The sequence below is a fragment of the Sarcophilus harrisii genome, chromosome 4, assembly GCF_902635505.1.
Source record: "Sarcophilus harrisii chromosome 4, mSarHar1.11, whole genome shotgun sequence".
NCBI classification, from domain to species: Eukaryota; Metazoa; Chordata; class Mammalia; order Dasyuromorphia; family Dasyuridae; genus Sarcophilus; species Sarcophilus harrisii.
Genome location: NC_045429.1, coordinates 423,426,815 through 423,444,789, shown reverse-complemented (window position 1 = coordinate 423,444,789; position 17,975 = coordinate 423,426,815). Strand labels below are relative to the sequence as shown.

The 17,975-nt window shown below is 40.9% G+C and overlaps 1 protein-coding gene across 6 annotated transcripts in view; it reads right to left on the bottom strand.

Annotated features, from left to right (window-relative positions):
* Window positions 1-17,975, bottom strand: part of NBPF7 (NBPF member 7) — a 226,138-nt gene that overhangs the window by 19,281 nt on the left and 188,882 nt on the right. For 5 of the 6 annotated variants that reach the window (XM_023503522.2, XM_023503523.2, XM_031967400.1 and 2 more), the window contains 9 exons: window positions 16,836-17,071; window positions 15,331-15,382; window positions 13,069-13,289; window positions 12,258-12,410; window positions 9,951-10,145; window positions 6,488-6,751; window positions 4,045-4,176; window positions 1,498-1,617; window positions 15-204 (listed from right to left, as the gene is read on the bottom strand). In XM_023503522.2, the coding sequence (XP_023359290.2) occupies window positions 15-204; window positions 1,498-1,617; window positions 4,045-4,176; window positions 6,488-6,751; window positions 9,951-10,145; window positions 12,258-12,410; window positions 13,069-13,289; window positions 15,331-15,382; window positions 16,836-17,071 (1,563 nt within the window). The remainder of the gene's footprint in view (window positions 1-14; window positions 205-1,497; window positions 1,618-4,044; window positions 4,177-6,487; window positions 6,752-9,950; window positions 10,146-12,257; window positions 12,411-13,068; window positions 13,290-15,330; window positions 15,383-16,835; window positions 17,072-17,975) is intronic. The other variant, XM_031967401.1, reaches the window with a different exon arrangement.

Sequence of the window (17,975 nt, the reverse complement as noted above, 5' to 3'; positions counted from 1 at the left end):
CAGGCCCAGCTCACCTGTTGTTCTTCTCCTGGAGGGAGAGCCGCTCTTCCCGAAACTGCAGGATCTCCTGTTGCTTCTGCTTCAGGTCCTCGGCCGTCTGCCTCCTCTCCACCTTCTGCCTCTCCAGCTCGGCTTCTAGCTCTTGAAGTCGGGTACGGGAAGCCAGCAGAGCCTCCCTCAGATGTTCCAGTTCCTTAGCATGCTCTGATGGACCAGGGAAGAAGGATTTAGGTTTCTGAGGCACCGAGGGGCCCAGATTCCTTGGAAATTCCCACCACAACAGACTTGGAAAACTGAAATGTGGAAGTTGGAGGAAGGAAGCCATATGTCTGCAGACGAACATTGGGCAGGGGGGCATCATTGGACTCCACCAGAGGACAAATGGACAGTTATTTAGTAATCTTGATGTGACTTTTGTAAGCACCTGAGCATTCAGCTTAACATCCTGGCACTGAGAAGATATGTTTGCTTCTCTCTGGGAAATTTCTCTATACAAGATGTCTGAGAAAACACACTGCAAAAGCTAGGAGCAAATACAGCTAAGTGCCCAGGATCACATGGCTAGGATGTACCCAAGGCCAAATTTGAACTTGGTCTTACTGATTCCAGGCCCAGTGCTCACACTCCTGAACCACCTAACTGTGCTTCAGGGCTAGGAATGTAATAGACTCCTGTACAACATTCCATGTAGCTCCTAAATGGAGCCAGATAATGATGATACTAGCTTGTATTTTTGTATACCCTTCGGGCACCATCACAGCTGAGGAAGCTGGGTAGCCTATTGGAGAGAGCATTGGATTTAGAATCAAGAAAACCTGAATTTGAATCCCATCTCACTTAATGCTTTTAGTCTCAATTTCATCTGTAATCATAGGGTTGTTATAATTATCAAGAGATACAATAACTTCCTATTTAAAATAGGCATTGTATTTCTTGGCTTTTTCAAGGAGTGGGGAAGGGATAAAGAAAAGAAAGAAATTTGGAACTGAAAATTAAAATTTTTTAAATTTAATTTTAAAAAATGATTTAAAAAAAGAGTAAATATGTTTTTTTGCAAACCTTAGCATGCTATGTAATAGATATGAGTTATTATTATTAAATATATGATATAACAACCTTGAGGGGTAAGTGGGACAAGTATTAATGATCTTAATTTTGTGAATAAAAGTAAAAATCTCAGGCTCAGAAAGATGAAGAAATTTGCCTATGTTCAATGCAAAATCAGGACCCAAGCCTCTGTTGCTAAGTCTAATTAAACTTTTTACCATGGCACAATCCCTCTAACCCACAGTCAACCTAAAAGAAGGCTGACCACCAGTGATGGCCCCTGAAATTTTGATTCATATGTCCTCCTATAACTCACAGACTTTCTCTTATGGAAGCACCTAGATCCAAAATCACTAAGAATTCTGAGCAGCATGGAGCAATGGAAGCAGCTTCAGAATTTCCCCCAAAGATGGAGGATGCTACTAGAGTCTGGGACCTCACCCCTCTTACCTTTGGACAGCTGGTTCAGCTGAGCCTGCAGGCTTTGGTTTTCCTCCCGGAGGATTCTGTTCTCATTGCACAGCTGGGGCATGGACTCCAAACCTAGCATGTAAATACTAGAAGAGGAGCCTGTTCCAGAAATGAAGCATTGGAAGCTTAGATGAGATAGAAATATGCAGAATCTAAATCTACTTAATAACATGCAAATTCCAATGCCCTGTAGTTCCCACCCCCCAGAGCAAAGTCCCCAACCCTCTTTATTTTGACAAAGTTTTTGTCTGGTAGATCTAGGGAATTCTATATATAAAATATATCTAGATTTTTAGGAAGGCATTGGACAAAGACTCTCATACCATCCTTGCAGATGGGATGAAGAAGGATGGGACAGGTAAAAGTACAGGTAGGTAGATTCCAAAAGAATTGAGGGACTGAAGATACCTATCAATTTAGAAGGAAATGTCTAGTGGAGTGTTACAAGGATCTGCCCTTAGCTCTGGAGTCATTCATTATTTTTATATATGATCTGGATTGCCATTGAAGTAATAAATGGTATATTTATCTAGTTTACAGAGGGTTCAAAGGTAAGAGGAATAAATAATGTGGCAAATAACAAAAATCAGGATTCAAGGGAAGAAAAGAGAACAAGCATTTATTGAGTATCCACTATGTTTTGGGTACTGGATTAGGAGCTGTAAAAAAAATTCTCTTATTTCATCTTTGCAAACCTCGAAAGTAGATGCTGATTTTGAAAGATGAGACTAGTAATTCAAAATCTAACCAAATAAAATTTAATTTAGATGAATGCAAAGTTTTACTTTGGGATTTTAAAAAATCAAATAGGGTGGAGGAGCTTTGACCAGACAAATTAATATAGAAAAGAGCAAGGGATTTTGCAGAGCTTCAAGCTTAGTATGAATCAATAGTATGACATGACAGCTAAAAAAGCACAAATGATTTTTAGCTCCTTGGTGAGAATATATGACCATTTTAAAAAGGTGGGTCTAATAATGCACATAAAGAAAAAAATAATGGATGGAGTGATGTCATGATCTTATCTTCTCCATACTCGCTTTGCACCCAGTAAGCACTTAATAAATTATTGTTGACCAATGATCTTTAATGTTGAAGGTTTGAATTAGATATATCTTTGCCTTCATATTATGAAGAATTTCCTAACAATTAGTACTGTCAGTGAGTTGAATCAGCTGCCATGGGAGATAGTTGGGTCCCATCATTGGACAAATGGGGATATTAGGTAACTTTTTGTAGGGTATGCTCCCTATCTGGAGAGAAAAGGAAGCAGTGGACTAGAGGACATCTGAAATCTCTCCTTACTGAGGTTCTGTGATTCTGCAATTGTTGGGGACTCCTCAGTATACCATGACGTAGGTTGGGACAAGATCACAGGATCACAGGGTTTAATGATAGAAAGGACCTTAAAGATCATTAATCTAACAAGTTCTTTTTACAGATGAGGAAATTAAGTCCTGGAAAAGTAAAGAAAAATTCTGATGGTCTCCCAGTCAACCTAAATAGCAGAATCAGAATAGCCAAAAGGGGAGCTTTTTCTGCTCTTTCCTGGATTTAGAAAGGATGGGCCCAATTATTACTTCTCTAGACATTGTTTTGTGAGATAGAGGCAGCAGTATGTGCTGATATATGTTTAGGGCTTTCGGGGGGGCGGGGAAGGAGGGGAGAGTATTTAGACTTATCACTTTTAAGTTAAATCTGCATTATTCACATTTTCCCATCATTTTTTAAGACAATGAACAAAATAATAAATCAAGCTCTGATGTGTAGCATTTGCCAATTTCTATGGTGTAAAGGCTCACACTGTGAATTTAACAATCAGCTTTTACAAGTTTGTACAAGCTGGACCTGCTCACTCTTGGATAGAAATGATTGGGATAGAGGGATGTCAAATAAAGATTATGGTAGGGAAGTAGCAGGTAATGAGTCATCAGATAAATGACAGGAAATGGAAGGGAGAGGAAAGTCTAAGATAACCTTACAAAAGAGAACTTTAGTAAAGCAGAGAGAATGAAATTAATAATAATGCAAAAGAAACACAAAAAATTCATCCTGGAGTCCAAAGACCTGACCTCTGGTGCCGATTTTCTCTAAACCTTAGTCGCTTTATTTGTAAAATGGGAATAATATCCACCTTCCCGTTTCATGAGGTTGTTGGGAAGATGATGGACATGAGCATTATAATAATCATCATAATAATCTGACTTATAAGTCAGAAGACCGGAATTTTAGTCTTGGGTTTTTTGCTTATTGGGATACACCCTTATAAAATCCATTTAACCTTTTTTTAAATGTCAAGTTTCTTCACCTGTCAAATGAGGGAGTCTGAAAAAAGATGGTTTCCCTTTCAGCTCTGTAATTGATTCTATACTCTGGTAGTGCTTTGAGGATTATAAAACACCATACGGATGTGAATGACTATTATCTTCATCAGGAATAAGTCCTACTAAGACAAGTCCTGTATCCCGTGCATATAAGAAAGGCCCAATATTTGAATGGAATTGAGCTAGTTTGGATTTTTCTCACCATTGGCCCTTGTGGCAGAGGAGAGCCTGTGTTCCAGCTGTTCTCGAAGGCGGTCATTAATGCAGATGGATTCCTCTAGGCGTTGGCGTAGATTCCTAATCTCACTGAGATGTTCCTCCAGCAGATCAGCCCCTGAAATTGTTCCACCAGGGTACAGAAATAGATAATGAGAAGGGAATCCGGCAGGAAAGCAAAGGGCAATCTGAAAGTCAGTCAGTCAGTCAAGGTGCATTTACCAAGTACTGACTGTATACCAGGAATTATGCTAAGTCCTGAGGCTCAGGCAATTTCCAGTCCCCACAACCCTCCTCCTATCAGTTTTATCTTCCCTGCTCCCACTCCTCAAGAGCCTTAACCAAGTTGAATTATCTCTAGGGATTTAGATCTATGGAAGAAAGAGGCAATTAGACATAGGCAAGAAGGTAGAAAACAATTTAAAAGGGGGGACCTGGGGGCTGTCAGAATCCTGGAAAAACCTTTAGCCCATTTCCTGATCTCTAGGCAAGGTTTCCTGTTTGAAAGCAACATTGGAAATACACATCCTAACGTTTTTACAGTAAATATTCACTGAATGAGTTGAATTTTTCCAGTAATTTGAAGGAAAACATAGTCAGCATGATTACCAAATTTGAAGATGGGTACAAATTTTCCAGATTAATTGTGACATTTTCTGATTTCCAAGGTGTCAATATTTGTGGCGTGTGAAAGATGAAATGCTCACAATGAAAATATAATTGGTAGAGCTAGCTTCTGACAATGGGATGATGGGAAAGGTTGATAACTCTAGCTAACAGAATTGGAATCCATAACTCTCTGGAGGTTGGAACAATGAATTAAATATAATAAACTTAGTATTAGCTTAGTAATAATAAAATATCTTTAGTAAACTTAGTAACTTCGTAAAGACATTTATAAAGTCCTTGTATATGTCTTACCAAAAACCTAACACTACACATAAAGGAGAGGGAACCATTATACCAGAAAATAGTGTGAGTGAAAAGACCTAGAGGGTTTCATGGTCAATAGGAGGCAAGAAAAGTTTAAACACTTGGTGTTGAGAATAAAGAAAGTGGTGGTTTGATTATGAGTCACCATGATCAGACCAAATCTGAAGTACAGAGGAAGGTAACCAAATGGTTAGAGGACTTCAGATTGTACCTCAAGAGCATCAACTTGGGGCTGAGAATGATTAGATTGGAGAAAATGGGGATGGGGAGAACAACAAGGGGATGGTCACTGTCTTCAAAACATGGAAAGTACTATCACAGAAAAGAGATCAGATATAATATGTTTGACCCTGGATGGCAGAATTAAGTAGGAACAAAAGGAGGCAGATTTGGGCTCAATATGTACTTTTTTTTTTTTTTTTTGGCAAGGAGGCAATTGGGATTAAATGATTTGCCCAGGGTCACACAGCTAGGAAGTGTTAAGTGTCTGAGGCCAAATTTGAACTCAGGTCCTCCTGCCTTCAGAACTGGTGCTCTATCCATTGGGCTACATAGCTGCCCTTCAATATGTACTACTTAACAGTTGATCTGAGAATTGGCTAATTTTGGAAATGGTGAGCTCTCCCCTCACTGCCTTTAAGCAGAGATTAAGTAACTACTTTCTGTAATTTTATAAGGATAATTTAAACTCTGAGTAGAAGTTTAATTATGTTATTCTAAGATTCTATGGATATTAAGATATTTCAGTTGAATCTGATTCTTTGTGATCCCCATTTGGGTTTTCTTGGCAAGAGATATTGCAATGGTTTGTCATTTCCTTCCCCAGCTCATTTTGCAGATGAGAAACTGAGGCAAACAGGGTTAAATGATTTGCCCAGGGTCATACATATAAGAAGTGTCTGAGGCCAGATTTAAACTCATGAAGATGAGTCTCCTTAATTCCAAGCCCAGTGCTCTATCCACTATGTGCTGCAATTGGGTGGTATGATTGGACCTATTTATTTGTAAATAAATTGGCACCTACTGAATAAATCAGGCTTGCTTTCTGTGGGCAATCCCTACATTGTGAGATTTCAGGCACTAAGGAAAGCCTATGAGTTCCACTTGCAAAAACCAAACCAATTACCATGATTCTCATATCTGCTGACCCTGGCCTCTAATAGGGAAGAAAACCTGTCATTCAATAAGAGAAGGCTTCAAATGCCAGTGTCTTAGGAAGAAAAGATAACACTGAAACCCTCTCCTGATGGCTGATCCTTTCTCAGAGAAACCATGGAGAAGGGGGGAATGACCAAGAAGGCAGTAGCATCAGGAGGAGGTAAGGAGCTCAGTCCCTTCCCCTTTTCATCTTGGTGTTTCCATCACTGAAGTAAGAGTGGTCACTCTAAATCCCTATCCAATGCCCTGAAAGTGCCTTGCAGGTAACAGAGCCATTGGTCCCTCTTGTTAACCATCCCATTATCCCAATTCTGAACTTTCAAACTCATGACATTTACCTGTGAGTTTAGGCTGTGGTTGGCACACTGCAGAATTTGAGGGCAACTCCCCCAAAGTGCTTCCTTTCTGAGGTTTCACTGTTTCCCAAAGGCCACTGTTACTGAGGAGACTTGAGTCTGCTGACCTGCAGAGTTCTGCAGAGATCCCAAGGGGATGGGACTGGGAAGTACGGTGTGGGGGATGTAGGCAGTGGGGAGAAGGACCAACTTCAGCAAGGTTGCCAGGCAATGGAGCCGGCATGGAGGGAGTGGTAGGAGCGATACCTGGACAGAAAAAATATATTTGTAAGAAACAAACAAGACAAAGGAAAAGGATTGGGATGGGAAGATGGTTGGATGTTACTATAGGAAATAAAAGGGGACTAAAGTGGGATATATATGGGATTATGTGACTTCTGTACCAGGAGACATTTTTCACACAAAATCTCAGCCAGGTAGGTCATTCACTTCTTTCCTCCTTCCCTCCATCCCACCCTATGAAATTGGTCAGGGTACTGCTGGCAAGTGTTAACGTTCACCTCAGGGACAAAACTTTGCAAAGAGGTGAGGAGGAGGTGGGGAGATCCCTCTCACCATCTGTACTTGGTACAAGAGTCTTGGGACTTCAGAATTCATTAATGTACCATGAAAAGAGAGGGTAGAGTCTGGCTCTTTCAAAGTCCCACTTTGCAACAGTGAGGGAAAACAGAGGATATAAAGTGAAACCTGAACAATGATGACATTGCTGAGCTGTGCTCCACCTATTTTATCTTGATGAGATATTGTCTGTAAATATGGGCTTCTTTGGGTGAGCCCAATAAAGGACCATTATTATTGGCCACTATTATGCCCAGCTCCTGGGCAAAGAATGAGCCCTGAGGAACCCTTAGACTAGATGACCCCTAAGCTTCCTTCTGAGCAAGCTTCTGTGCACTGTGAGCTCTTCCACTGTCCTCTCAGGCATTGCTGATTATGCTTGTGTTCTTTAGCAGGAAAGCCCAGCTGGGGAGGCTGAACTCCAAGGAAAATTCAGTTGATTCTGCTTCCTTCCAGTCATCAAGGCAACAAGAAAGCCAACAGATATTAATTAAGCACTTATGGTGTGCTAGGAACTTAAATGGGAACAAAGCCTTTGTGACTGCCTAGAAATTTAAGGGAAGCCTTTGTTTCTGCCCCTAATCCTTAATTGAGGGAGCAATATGTTTTCCTTTTGGTCCTCAATAATCAATCTGTCCCACTTATGTAGTCTCTCCTTTCCCTGATTTGAAAACCACCCAATTAGTGTTTTTTAGGGTCTCTGGGAGTAGGGGTGAGAGGGGATAAGGCAAGATACAAACCAACAGCAGTGAACATAATTTTCAACCACAATCATGGAGATGTCTGAATGTTAGTAAGAGAACTTGGCAATGTCCATGTAGCCCACGTTCCCCATAGCCAGAAAGCTCAGCGCACATACAAACATACATGTGCTGGAAGGACCCAGACACCCACACAGATAAGCCTCTGTGCACACTGTATAGCAACTTTTCAGTAACCGAAGCAGCGGCCATGCAGACCACAGCAGATGTTAAGCGCATGAATGCTGCAGCAGAGAAAGAACCACATTAAGCAACAGTCACTCTGATGGACGATGCAGCCACAGGCAAAATGGAGTTGATGTGTCTGCCTCCAAGGCTCAGGGACAATCCGGAACTAATGATCTAGCCCAAAGATAGAAAATGGGTGGCAAGAGAGATGCCAGACACTTCCCATTTACCTCAAGGTAAAAATGTTGGTCTCCTTTGCAGAGTTCCTTCCTCACAGGACTGTGTCATGGAGTCCCTCCCTCCCCCCTTTCTTTTCTTTTTTCCATCTTTCCCTTTGGATCAGGTCAAGCTGACCAAAAACAAAGGAATTAGAAAAAATGGGAGATGAAAGGACTGAATGACTTCCAACCTTTCCAGCTAATATTCTATGATTCTGCAAAAATTGGGAAAGTCTGTACCATTTGGGTACAGGAAGAACTGATTTTCTAACAGCCCTTGCCTCTAAGCTGATATTTGAAACTTTTCTCTAGTCCATAAGGAAGAGAAGCAATTACACAGTATCTGCAGAAGGGACCTCTAGCAACTGTTTCATTCTGCCTTCCCACTCTGGGCAGAATTGTACTTGAAGCCAGGCTAGGCAGATGAATATTTTTCCATTATTTTTCTGGAAAGAGATTTCTTGATCTTTGTATCCTCAGGGTAATAGGTCTTTGCTCAGGTTTCAAGCTACGAGGCTGTGTTGATTAGCTTGGGCTATTTAAAAGTCCCTCATGTTCTACTGAACTGTCCTGTCTACCAACAGCCCCAAGCTGGCTATTGTAAAGAGTTAGCTATGTAGCCTCATCTGAGAATAAGGGGAGTGAGATCAAGTGGGACTGACTCTGCACACTCACCCTATCGGGATCAATAATTTGGAGCCTGGGCTGTGGATTCAGGGCAAAAGGTTTCTCTGCCACTGATCAGATTTTTCTACTCAGTGACCAGCCCCTATATACCCCACCCAGGCTTGTTTTAAGTGGCATTTCAAGGCTATTTAATTTCCTTCTAGAGAAAATATTTCCCGAGTCAAAAAGATTCATGATTCTTCCAGGTTGAGCAATCCATGGGTTAAAAAGAATTTTTATTTTTTTAATATTTTGACTATAGCTTATCCCATGAAAATGACCTTTCAAAGAAAAGCAATAGAGCAAACACAGACCCAAAAACCTCCTGAAAGATAAGTAACGAGTTATCTGGGGAGGATGTGTGTGGGACACTGTGAAGTAAAAGAACATTGTGAGAAGATGCGATACATAGTATTCACCCCACAAATCTCACATCCTGTTCTGGTCTCTGGAGATCTGTCACTCACCTGGTTCTTGGTGGACCAGAGCTAACCAGACATATCAGCTTCTACAATGGGGGAAGAGGAATAGTTTGGCCTTTAACTTCTTGGATTATTGCTCTGCTAGTTTTCAAAGTTGTTCTTAGAATGAGACTACATTGCTAATGAGGATTTTGTGATTAGGGAGGACTTGAAGGGGGTCAAGGGACAGATAACAGCCCCTTCTCCCCTGTCTTCTCCAAGGTCTCTCTCATCTTAAGATATCATAGCACAAACCACGTCAGAGTAAAAACTGATGCTTTTACTATCCTTATTGGAATCCAATTCATATACACTATAATAAATGGATCATGTGTAATGCCTCATGAATAAATGCTACACACACACACACACACACACACACACACTCTCACTCTCTCTCTCTCTAGTTCTCTCTCTCATCCTTCAGCCAATTGCAGTTGGATTAATGTCCATATATACCAAGCAAGCAGGGCTGCCCCCAATCTGCTATTGCTTCAAAGGTTATAATATTTCTCTCTTTTTTAATCTTAAAAATTTTAAGCCACACGGTTCACTGAAAGCCATGCAGAGCCACATGCCACGAGAAGAAACAAATCCACTGGGAGTTTCTCACTTTCTCCCAACTGCTTCTGTAGCATCTGTAACTCCTGTTGAGCTTCTGCCAAGGAGAGCACCGATGTCCCACAGCAGCCAAGGAGGGGAGGAGCGGCAGGGGGAGGGAGGCCAAAAGGCAGAGAGATGGAGGGGATTGAGGAAAATGGAGGTTGGCAAATGCCAATGGGCTTGGGTATGGAGTTAAAATAAAGGCCTAGAAACAAAAACAACAAAAAAAGGGAAAGATGGGGAGAAGGGGAGGGGGAATCATTAAAAGGAGAATGTGAGAAGGAATAAAGACAGAGGCAAATCAAGAGGGGAGAGGGAGTGAGAAGGAGACAGAGATAAGTCAGAGACTGACAGATAGAGAGAGAAATAGAAAAAAAGAAAGAAACAGACACACAGAGAAACAAAGACAGAGAAACAGAGAGACAGAGGCAGAGAAAGAGAAAGAGAAAAAGAGAAAGACAAAGAAACAGACAGACACACAGAGAAATAGACGGAGAAAGAGACACACAGAGAAATAGTCACAAAGAGAGAGAGAGAGAGACAAAGACAGAGATAGAGACACAGAGAGATTGAGAGGGAGATATACACAGAAAGACAGAGACAGAGAGACAGAGACAGACACACACACACACACACACACACACACACACACAGGAGAGAAAGAGAGACATAGAGACAGAGATATCCCAGACAGCTGTAGAGTATGACTTGGTGTTTACTGAAAAGGCAAAAATTGACTTCTTACCTCCTGGGAAGCCCATCATCTCCCTAGCTTCCCTCTCTCCATCCCCCACAGAACTGCCTTTAGAAACAGTCCGAGTTACCATGAAATCAAGGTAACAAGGTGACATTTCCCTATCATCCCTGAGGCAACACTCCAGAGTCTGGTCATAAGAGGGTGTTTGTTACATTCCAAGCTGCAGAAGCAGTGAGTGAAAAAAAAGGAGTGGACTTGGAGTCAGAGGAAGGGGGTGTCTATTTATCCCAGAGCTTCTACTTACTCCCAATGTCATCCCAAGCAAGTTGTTGGAATCTGTTTCCCAGTTTTCTCAGCTGTAAAATGACACCGTTTGAACTAAGGCATTTTCCACCCTTAAATGCTATGATCTGAAATGCCCTGTTTCTCTAAGCTGCTACTAATAAACCACTAGCCCTGAGATTTGTCTCTTTCATACCATCCAAAATGCCGATGTTATTCTGAGTAAGGGAACATTCAAAGGTTAAAATTGTAATCTTTGGCAATCTAATTTTCCCGCTGGTTTATTTTTTTATGTCCCATAGCACCAAAAAATGCCTTGAACATATTAAGGGTTCAATAAATATTTGATTTAAAGAATCTGACCCTAGAGAAGTCACCTAGATGTCCAACAACCTTCTTGCTTAAGGGTATTAAACAGCCCCAGTGCTGGACTTCTTTCTAATGATCTACAGATAATAGCCATTAAAGACCTCTTGTTTAGGGTAGGCAGGCAGTAAGTTTTGACTAAGTTCTTGGATAACTGCAGGAGTCAAATCCCCTTGTGGAAATAAGACTAAGAAAAATAGCTCCAATTTACAAAACACTTTTTGCCACAAATTGATCATTTTCATTTTACATGTGGGGAAATTAGGATTCCCCAAAGTCTAGATAATCTGACTAAGGTCACTTAATCAGTGTCACAGGGAGGACTTGAACTCAGATCTGATGCCAAGGACATTCTCCTTTTCAGACACTACAGCTGTTTCCCAGGATGAGAGAAGCTGTAAAGCTAGAAATGACAAAGGCTGAGAGGTAAACACCAGTTTCCTTTAACCACCACCCCCACCAATATATGGAGATCTCGTTGATCAGACTCTCTAAAATAAAAACATCAGACCAATGATTCAAATTCAAGTTACAATGGCCTCTTCATCAAGTAGCTATTTTCAATGCTCTGTGCCTCTGGATCCCCAATAAAAATGGAAATGAAAATATAGATTTAACAATAAGGCACATTGTTATCACCATAACCCAAGAAAGAAATAGGTAAATACAAATCAGAATCAGTTACAAAGACTAGCAGTACAGAGAAGTCTCTCTATAACAGTAAGCCTTTCAAATCTAAACCAATGGATGTCATTCGTTTTCTGTCAAATTAATACAATATTCCAATAAAGCCATGGGGCTGTGGCTATCTCTTGAAGTTTTCCATAAAAAATTTACCCTTAACCATCCAGCTGCTTACTGAAGCTAGGCAGAGGAAGACCTTGAGCAGGAAGAGTTGGGGGAAGCTCTGGGGCAGGGGTGGATGGATTTTTGATGTTCTGCTCGCCCCTTCAGGAGGCTGCTGTCCCATACCTGCGGGTGTCTGGCTGGCCTCCTTGGGAGATTTCTGAGATGATGGCACAGTTGCGGGGATGCTGCTGGAGTCCTTCTTAGCCCCTTGGGATACAGCGGCACAGGATGGGTTAGATGAAGGAGCTGCATTGTTACTTGAATGATGGATGGAGTCTATAAAACCCATGGGCCAAAGAGAAGGTTTTGGGTTATAAAGAGCAGTGTAATTCTGACTGTTTTCCCAGGAAATACCAAGACCAGAGCATCACCCATGGCAAACCAGTCCTCTAGATCATTTTATTCCTTATCTATCTTTCCTTGGAAATAAAATCTATAATTTGGGAGGGAAATGCTACAGTGGAAAAGCCCCTTCATTTTGGTGATCATCTCAAAGCCTAGAACTGTCAGTGGTGGATGTTCTAAAAAGCAGTAAGGTTTGCTGATGGGAGCTCTGAGTGATAAAAGGCACCTAGGGAACAGAATTTTTGCCACAGGTGAAATGGAAATATACTAGGGAGGAATTGATGCATTATTGTGATAATTTTTTTATTTTGATGCACATTTCTTTGATATGAGAATGAAGTCATGATCTGCCAAATGAGCATGGTAAAATATTCTGTTGTGTTGTTCACTATCTCTTGTCATCAATGCTTATCAGCATGGAGATGATCCATAGCATACATTTGAGAGAAGGTCATAGGACTTTGAGGTGAACTTTATAAGAACAGAACATGGTTCAGTGGGACATGAGCCCCAAACTCAATGGCACTATGCTTTAAGCAGCTCCAGGTGAGCTAGAAATCCCTCCCTAAGACAGAGCTCAGAGGCTTACCTGAAGCTTTGTCCGTACAGCGTTCTTCATATTGGGTATACTCGCTGGCCACATCCATGTCCGAGCTGGCTTCCATCTCATCAGACAGGAAGGAGGTGCTGCTTGGAGAGCGATGGGAGTCGGAGAGGGCATGGCTGCTGGAGGGACTCAAGGATCTAGCATTGAGTTTGGACTGCAGAACCTCAATCACTTTATCCTTTTCTTGTAGTTCCTTGCTGAGCCTGGTGGCAAGGGAAGGACAGAAGATGAAAGCACTATTATCTGCAGGTGACCACTACTACAGGTAGCCCTGCTGGAAATATCATGGTTAGGACCTCAGAGGCAGAAGGGAGGATGCCTTTGGGAGAGGCAAAAAATTCATTACATATCTTAGGTTGGATGGGATGGAATGGAGCTCGGTGACTCAGAACACCTGCCATGTAACATGAGCAGGGAGGCGATCATGGCTAGGAAGACATGGAGTTGTGTGTGTGTGCGTCTGAGTGTGCGTGTGTGTGTGTGAGAGAGAGAGAGAGAGAGAGAATGAGCAGACCCAAAGCTTTGCAAAAAAATAATAATAATAATTATTATTTTTCTCTGCTCAGACAAGTAGAGATGGACCATCTCTAAAAGACCAGTCAGTCTTTTAAAGCAAGACAGTTTTTGAGTTATCCATCTCTCAAAGAGATTGGATTACAGTGTTCAACTCTGTGCCTGAGGAATATAATCGCCTCCTAGTTGTTCTTGCTCATTTTTCCCCTTTCCAGTCCACCCCACACATGGCTGCCAAATATATTTCTCTAAAGTGTAAATCTGCCATATGAATAAAGAAATGCTTGAAATCATTAATAGAGAAAATTAAAGCAAATCTGGGGTTCTATTTCACACTCATCAGATCAGTAAAGTTGATAAATAGGGACAGTGACAAGTATTGGAAAGACTGTGGGAAAATAGGCATATTTATGTGGATTGATGAAGCTGGGAATTAGTCCAGCCATTGTGGAAAGAAATTCAGAACCATTCCCAAAAAGTTACTAAACTGTAATTGTGCCAAAGACTCAGAGTGTAGAATGATATATATATATATTTGGGGGCATGGCTAATGTGAAAATTTTCCTTGTCTATGCATATTACAAGAGTTTTTCAGTTGTTCCATATACCTCCTTCTCCATGATATAGGAAGGTGGGAGTAAGAGAAAATAAATTTTGGTTCATCCAAAAAAAATTTTTTTTATTTAAAAAATAAAGCTTAATTTTGGTTCATGTTGCTCCCCTACTCAATAAACACATTGGTTCCCTATTACCTCTAAATAGCATTTAAAGTTCTTTAGTACTTGGCCCCCTGCTCTCTTTCCTGTATGTGTGTATATACATACATTTACATACACACATATACCCATACACATATATGCACACTTGTACTCTTGAGTTCATCACCTCCCAGCCATAAGGTGGATAACACTATTAAGCTACAATCCTTGGAATTGTGGTTCATCATAAGGTGGATCAAAGTTCTTAAGTTTTTCCAAGTTGTCTGTCTTTACAATGTTGATGCAAATTATTTTCCTAGTTCTGCTCACTTTACTTTGTATCAGTTCAGACAATCTTTGCAGGCTTTCTCCTGGAATTATTCCCCTTATTTTTTATGCTATAATAGCATTTCTCTACATTCATATGCTATAATTTTTTTTCAATCTCTCTGTGTATTTAAATAGAGACAAAAAGAAACAGTGAGATAGACAGAGACAGTGAAACAGATAAAGAGAGAGAGAGAAACAGACAGACAGATTGTACATGTTGCAGAAGAGATGTTATCATTAAATAGCTACCAGCATATTAGCAGGCAATAATATAGAAATATTGAGTTCTCACTTGGGTCTTAAAAAAAAAAAAGAAGATAATCTCTATGGAGCTGTCCTTTCTAGCTCTAGTTCTAAGCTCAAGGGCTTCTTTCCAAGACTACACTATATGTCTTCACTGTTTAATATTTCCTGGGACCTAGTTAATTGATCTTTTAAGTTTGACTTATTCTAGCTTACAAAGCTTAGAAAATTAATAGGCAAATGAAAACAGATATGTCAAAATAAAGAAAACAAACAAACAAAAAAGAACAAGCTTTCTACAGAAAGGAAAATGTATGTATAAAGAGCAGTCTCTATTTTTTAGTCATTTTCAACTCTTCTAGAAAACACACCTCTCCAATCTCCTTTATGGCTCTCTAATCTGTTTACTTCAAGAGGTTCCCCACTGATACCCCATCTCTCATTAGTAGTTTAAATTTACCTGAGGGCCAGTAGCTCATGGCTTGATTGATCATCCATCTTCCCTCGATCCTCTGGGAAAAAAATCCAAACAGATCTAATTAGCAATGAAAAAATTCATCCTGTACATGTAAGTAAACAATAGAGGCTACTTGAAAAAGAAGAAATGATTCCCCTCTAGCTTGAATAGAGAGGTGGAAGTGCTCAGAGCAGCATCTTCCATCATATTTTCATTCTCTTTTCTTTTCCTATTTCTTCAATCTTTGTTCCCCAAGCAATTCTACACACAATTCCCTGTACATAATAGACAATTTATGAGATAGTTGTTGAACTGAATTGAGGAGCTAAGCTGTGATAGCATTTTAACTCTACTCCCCAAATCCACAATAGTTTTGTGTCTCTCCTTGCTCCCACCACCATAATCTGAACATTTCTAGAAGATAAAACATCATTACCCTTCATGCTATACTCTTGACTTTCCACATGAGGTAAAAAGCAAAATATTTACTCTGGAAGATCCCTCTAGACCCCTGGACTACTTACAATGGAAGTATCCTCTGCCCGTGAATGGCCGCTTCCCCCTGCACCATCCATCTCAAGGAGAAGGTCCCAGACCAACCATGTCAGTGTTCCCCTCCCAATTCTACTCTCAGGACTTTTTCTACTATACCTTCTTCTATCTCACCCTTACTGGGTACCTGCATACCCACCCCTCTCTTTTGTATTGTCTTCCCCTATTAGAATGTAAACTTCTCAAGGACAAGGACTGCCTTTCTGTTTGTATTTGTATAATACTATCAAAATATTAGGAGACATCCTATTTTCCAGAACTAAGGGCACAGAAAACAAGCTGTACCTTGGCCACAGCATAACAATAATCCTTTGTGCTTCCCCCCCATGACTTCCCCTCTGGTAAAATCCATAATTATTGTACAGATTTGACCAGCACCAGGCTTTCTCTGAGCTTGGACAAGCTCAGACAAATACCCTTATGTCCCAGTCATGAAGCTCCGCCATGAATCAAACTTGTCTCACGATTGCTGTCACCCTCCATTGTCAGGGTCACAGCTCAATGGACAGACAAGGGTATAAATATTAAGCTCTCCCCTTTTTGCTCTGGATCCCCCACTAAGGGCAGGGTCCCACACACATGCTGTTGCTTGCAAGCCATTTACCTCACTCTGAAATTAAACTTCTGTTTGATTCCTGACTCCTCTGTCTCCAGCCTGCTCTATTCCACCCTGGCCATTCACAGTTTAGAGACCAATTTAGTCCAGTCGATAATATGCTCTTATTACATGTCTGGTAAAGGGTAATTGCTTAATAAACGCTCATTGACCCCTTGCTTCCAGTTGGCTCTACTGGTCAGATGTGTAAGAACATAGTAGAACCAGGACAAAAAAAAGGTTTATCATGGATTTTATCATCATTTATCAAAGATTTATCATCATATACACATATAAAGGGGGTTGGGCGAGAATGGAAATGAACTAAATGCCTCTTACAGATGTCCACAGGACCACTTACTAGTGTTGAGTTTGCTGGCAAGTCTCTCTGTTAACTGGCTCCCCTGAGCTAGCTGCTCCCGGAAGCTCTGTCCCAGGTAGTAGTCGATGTCTGTGCCTCGGAGGAGGTCCTCAAAAGCCTTAATAGTGTCCCTGAAGTGCTGGCTGAGGATATGGCACACACCTCTCCCTTCCCGTACCTTCTGACGCAGATGGGACAGCTCTCGGGCCTGAGCCTGGATCAAGGAGTCGTATTTTCTGATGTGCAAGGGATGGGAGAACGAAGAACAAAGGGGAAAATAGAGGTTTATGTTATTTGTGGGGACTCTGGGAGACAGTCTGCCAGTTCCCAAAGATATCCCTTTCCTTTTATAATCTGAATTTTGTCACACACAACAGGCCACGAGATGGAAACAAAGGATAACAATGAAAGGAACATCCCTAACCCAACTGATTCTAGAGCCTGGGCCTTTGGAGACATCTGAGTAGTGCCTTTCACTGTACCACTAATAAGGTCCACCCTCAAAGAGAAGATGACTCAGATGTTGCTGAACATTCCTTACTCTCATGTTTAGTGACAGGTGGGGGGGAAGAGGATACATACAGACTCTCCCCACCTTTACATTTTAATACTAACTGTAACACTTGGAGGTTTACAAGAACACTTTCCCCATAACGGAACTATGATAAATAGTGCAAGTTTTACTTTCCCCATTTACAGATAAGGAAATTGAGGCTTTAAGAGGGAAAATGACTTGCCCTTAAGTCATACTAAGCAAAGTGTTTGGGATGGAAATGAAACCCAGATTTCCTGACTCCAAGTCTAGTGCTCTATCCAGTATATTTTACTAAGTCAGTATAATATGCGTATTATATTCTGCTGCCTCCCAAAGGACTTCCCTTGTGAGGATGTCAAGAGACAGCATGACTCTTGATAGAACAAGAGATAGAATGCTGAACCTGGAGCTGGGAAGCTCTCAGTTTAAATCCTCCTTTGCTGTGTGATTTTAGGCAATTCACTCAACTTCTGTGCCTAAATTTGCTTATATGTAAAATTGGGGGGATGAGGAGGGGAGAAATTAAAAATCTTTAAGGCTCTTTCCAGTTTTTAATCTAAGATCCTATATGTAAAAATTTTTCAAAATTTACCAATAGAACTTAG